The sequence below is a fragment of the Camelina sativa genome, chromosome 9, assembly GCF_000633955.1.
Source record: "Camelina sativa cultivar DH55 chromosome 9, Cs, whole genome shotgun sequence".
NCBI classification, from domain to species: Eukaryota; Viridiplantae; Streptophyta; class Magnoliopsida; order Brassicales; family Brassicaceae; genus Camelina; species Camelina sativa.
This window is the reverse complement of record NC_025693.1, coordinates 34,103,755-34,106,731: the sequence shown is the minus strand read 5'-3', so window position 1 is coordinate 34,106,731 and position 2,977 is coordinate 34,103,755. Positions and strand designations below refer to the sequence as shown.

Here is a 2,977-nt window from a genome sequence, read left to right as displayed (position 1 = left end):
CAAGATTAAGATCAATTTCCTGCGGTACGAGCAGTCAAGCCAATGCCAGACAATGCGAGACAGCAGTGTCAGCTATGCATCTGCTGCAGCCAAGTTGGAAAGCTGAACTAAAGAAAGATGAAAACTTGGTGTGCTAAAATTCCCATTCGGTTTTTACATTTTAGTTTCAAGGTCTTTTCAGGGTCGAAATGTATCTTCTAAACACATTTGACAATGCAAAGAACCTTAGAAAACCAAAGGTTTCGTGCTTACAGTCCTCTGTAATAACAACAACAAAAAAGCACAAGACTCTCTCTTCTATTGATATCTAATTTTTCATTTTCCTTAGTAGACTATGTTCGTACATGGAAGCACAAATCAAGTGTCTTGACACTTCACACACTTTGCTCAAACTCTACAGAAACATTCATCAAAAGTTAACTCTTACAATCTCCTTACTTTCTACAAACTCAGGCAGAGCTTCCTTCCGATGCCTTCTCTCTCTACTGTAAATGATCCAGAACAGAAGTGAGAGCATCACAGCTGCCCCTAATATGGCCAGACCCACATATACCCAATAGCTATAATGCCGGAGTCCAGGACAGTGGTCATTGGTTATGTCTCTAAAGGTCTGCTTTGCGTATGAACAGTCCTGAAGCTGGACCAGGAATGGCGCGTCTCTTATCAACCCTGTGCTGATGTTAACACCTGATGCCATCTGACTGTACAGAGTCGGTGTGAGCCTCCCTGTTGTGGCGCAGGTTCCATTCTGGCTCACTTGGCACACGAAACTGGTCCATGCCTGTGTGAGTGTTGTGACATCACTAAGATTTTTGTGTACAACTAGAGACAGATTCAACTCTAAAGAAACTGGACAGAGGGACTTACTTGAGTAGCATTGTTCAGATCGAGCTCACCAGGCGAACAAGAGCGATCGGTAAGGTCATGGTTAAAAGGATTGCAGAGCAATGGAAGCAAAGGTCCAGACTGGTTATAATACATTTGGACAATGACTGGGGAGAAATTGATGTTGGAGACATTAGTGATGACTGTGTTGATTAGATCCACGAGCTGACCCGTCACCTCCCTACTACGCATCAAAGTTTCCTGAGCTGTGGCATTATCTGTACAAGGCAAGATCTCGTCAAGAGCAGTGTTGCTTGATGGTCTCTCAACCCATTCGCTCATTGCCACACATGTGTCTGCTGTTGCACTGATGTTGAAAGAGAAACACATTCAGTTATGTTTGAACTGTAACCAACAATCAAGAAGTTGATGAAGAGGCATGAGACATACTTGTGTAGCACAAGGAATGTTCCGCTCAAGATGAATGTACCTGTCACCAGAATCCATCCCAAAACCACAAGGCTGCACAAAGAGGAAAAGGATTCAGATAGCTTTTACTCATAAAAAGTCTTACAGAGAACATTTCAGGGTTTTTACTCACGTGTAAACGATGACCTGCATCCCAAATATTGAAGAAACTGCAAGAGAAGAAATGTAACAAGATCACTAGATTTAATACATTAGTTGACAGGATTCATATAGAAGTTCGTTTCCAAGAGTTTTGTCTTAGAAAGGATGAAAACAGTACAAAAGATACGGATTCAAGACTTACCGAGACCAAGAAATGTCACGACAAGCATGACGATAGAAACTACAATAAGCGCCACCTTCCTGCAAGAACAGATATCACCATTATACATTGTTTTCCAAGATCCAACAGACAGTATGTTAGGACTTCTTACACGGAATCAAGAAAATGTCTTATGTTATTTGAGCTACTAGTCGATTTCTCGGTGATGGTGGCTACAGAAGAATCCAGTTTCGCTCCGATCTGATCGATTTCAGTTTGGACATTTGCAGGTAAAAGAATCTGAAGAACTGCAGCCTGCTTGGCTGAAGCAAGATAATCTGAGATAGCTCTAAGCTGTGAAATGGTGCTATCAGCTTGGCTCATGACATACTCTAATGTCTCAGTCGTGCTTTCGTTGTACCTGATCTGTCCCGAGTATAGCAGAATACATCCGATTCTGTGACAAGAAGAACTCAAATGCTAAGCAATCAAAACAAGAAAAAAGCACTCTACTAAACTAACAAAGTGGTGTTATCTTTTCTCTGAACTCACACTGCAATAACGGTGAAGATGAGGAGGCAGATGAGGGAGACAACGTAAGCAAGTTTTGAGTATCCAATAGATTTGCTTCTATGGCAAATGTGACACATACAGATGACCAATAAACAGATGCCGAACCCGAGAAACCAGACAGCAGCAAGAACAAAGAGAGGAACAGCTGTATAGCTCACAGACTGCAATATCAAAAAACACAAACACATAATCTAAATCTTAGCACACAACAAACAAAAGAAACATATCAAAGATGAATCATTGAAGTATCTTACTGCCCAGTAATGCTGGTTGCTTATGTTCCATCCTCCAGTATACTTCTCGAAACCATTGAGAGGATCTTTTCTGAAAGTTCTTTGAGCAGCTAAAGCAACTGAAGCAACTTCATTCACTTGAGGGTTGTTGTAACCAGGTCCTAATAATGGCGCCTCTGCCACTATAAATTTCATTGCAGAACCTATTTTCTCGGAAGCTGAAAGAGACAAATCACATAAAGATTCAAGAAAAGAACTTCATTTTTGTTTTGTCAACCCTAGAAATTGCATAGACAATGTCAAAAGTCATCAAGCCCTAAAAGCTACAGAGACAGATTATAGACAAAATTCATTACGAATTAGTCCAAAATCTGTGAAGGGTTTAGCAAAGTTTAGAACTTGTGAGGATAGTGAGGTGTTGCATTTTCATTGAAAACAAGAAACAGAGAATGTATAAGAACACAAAATCTAAAACTGTAACTATTCCTCTTTTACTTTCCCGGAAAAGAAAAAGCTTTCACAAGAAAGTAAAAGAAAGAAAGAACTAATTAAGAGAAAGAAACACAAACCTGTGGGAGGCTGAGTAGGAGAAATGTGAATAGTTGAAGCTCCATGA

At 40.3% G+C, this 2,977-nt stretch overlaps 2 protein-coding genes across 3 annotated transcripts in view; one reads left to right on the top strand and one right to left on the bottom strand.

The window, feature by feature from the left end:
* The window catches only part of LOC104713990 (protein MEMO1), a 3,474-nt gene extending 3,156 nt beyond the window's left edge, over nt 1–318 (top strand). Inside the window, exon 9 of the mRNA XM_010431218.2 lies at nt 5–318. Coding sequence (XP_010429520.1) covers nt 5–106 — 102 coding nt within the window. The 3' untranslated portion in view covers nt 107–318. The remainder of the gene's footprint in view (nt 1–4) is intronic.
* LOC104713991 overlaps nt 279–2,977 on the bottom strand; it is a 4,473-nt gene continuing 1,774 nt past the window's right edge. The window contains exons 2-9 of one of the 2 annotated variants that reach the window (XM_010431220.2): nt 2,383–2,579; nt 2,108–2,289; nt 1,728–2,012; nt 1,598–1,656; nt 1,427–1,463; nt 1,276–1,347; nt 868–1,192; nt 279–781 (exon numbers count right to left, since the gene is read on the bottom strand). In XM_010431220.2, coding sequence (XP_010429522.1) covers nt 410–781; nt 868–1,192; nt 1,276–1,347; nt 1,427–1,463; nt 1,598–1,656; nt 1,728–2,012; nt 2,108–2,289; nt 2,383–2,579 — 1,529 coding nt within the window. In that variant the 3' untranslated portion in view covers nt 279–409. The remainder of the gene's footprint in view (nt 782–867; nt 1,193–1,275; nt 1,348–1,426; nt 1,464–1,597; nt 1,657–1,727; nt 2,013–2,107; nt 2,290–2,382; nt 2,580–2,977) is intronic. The other variant, XM_010431219.2, reaches the window with a different exon arrangement.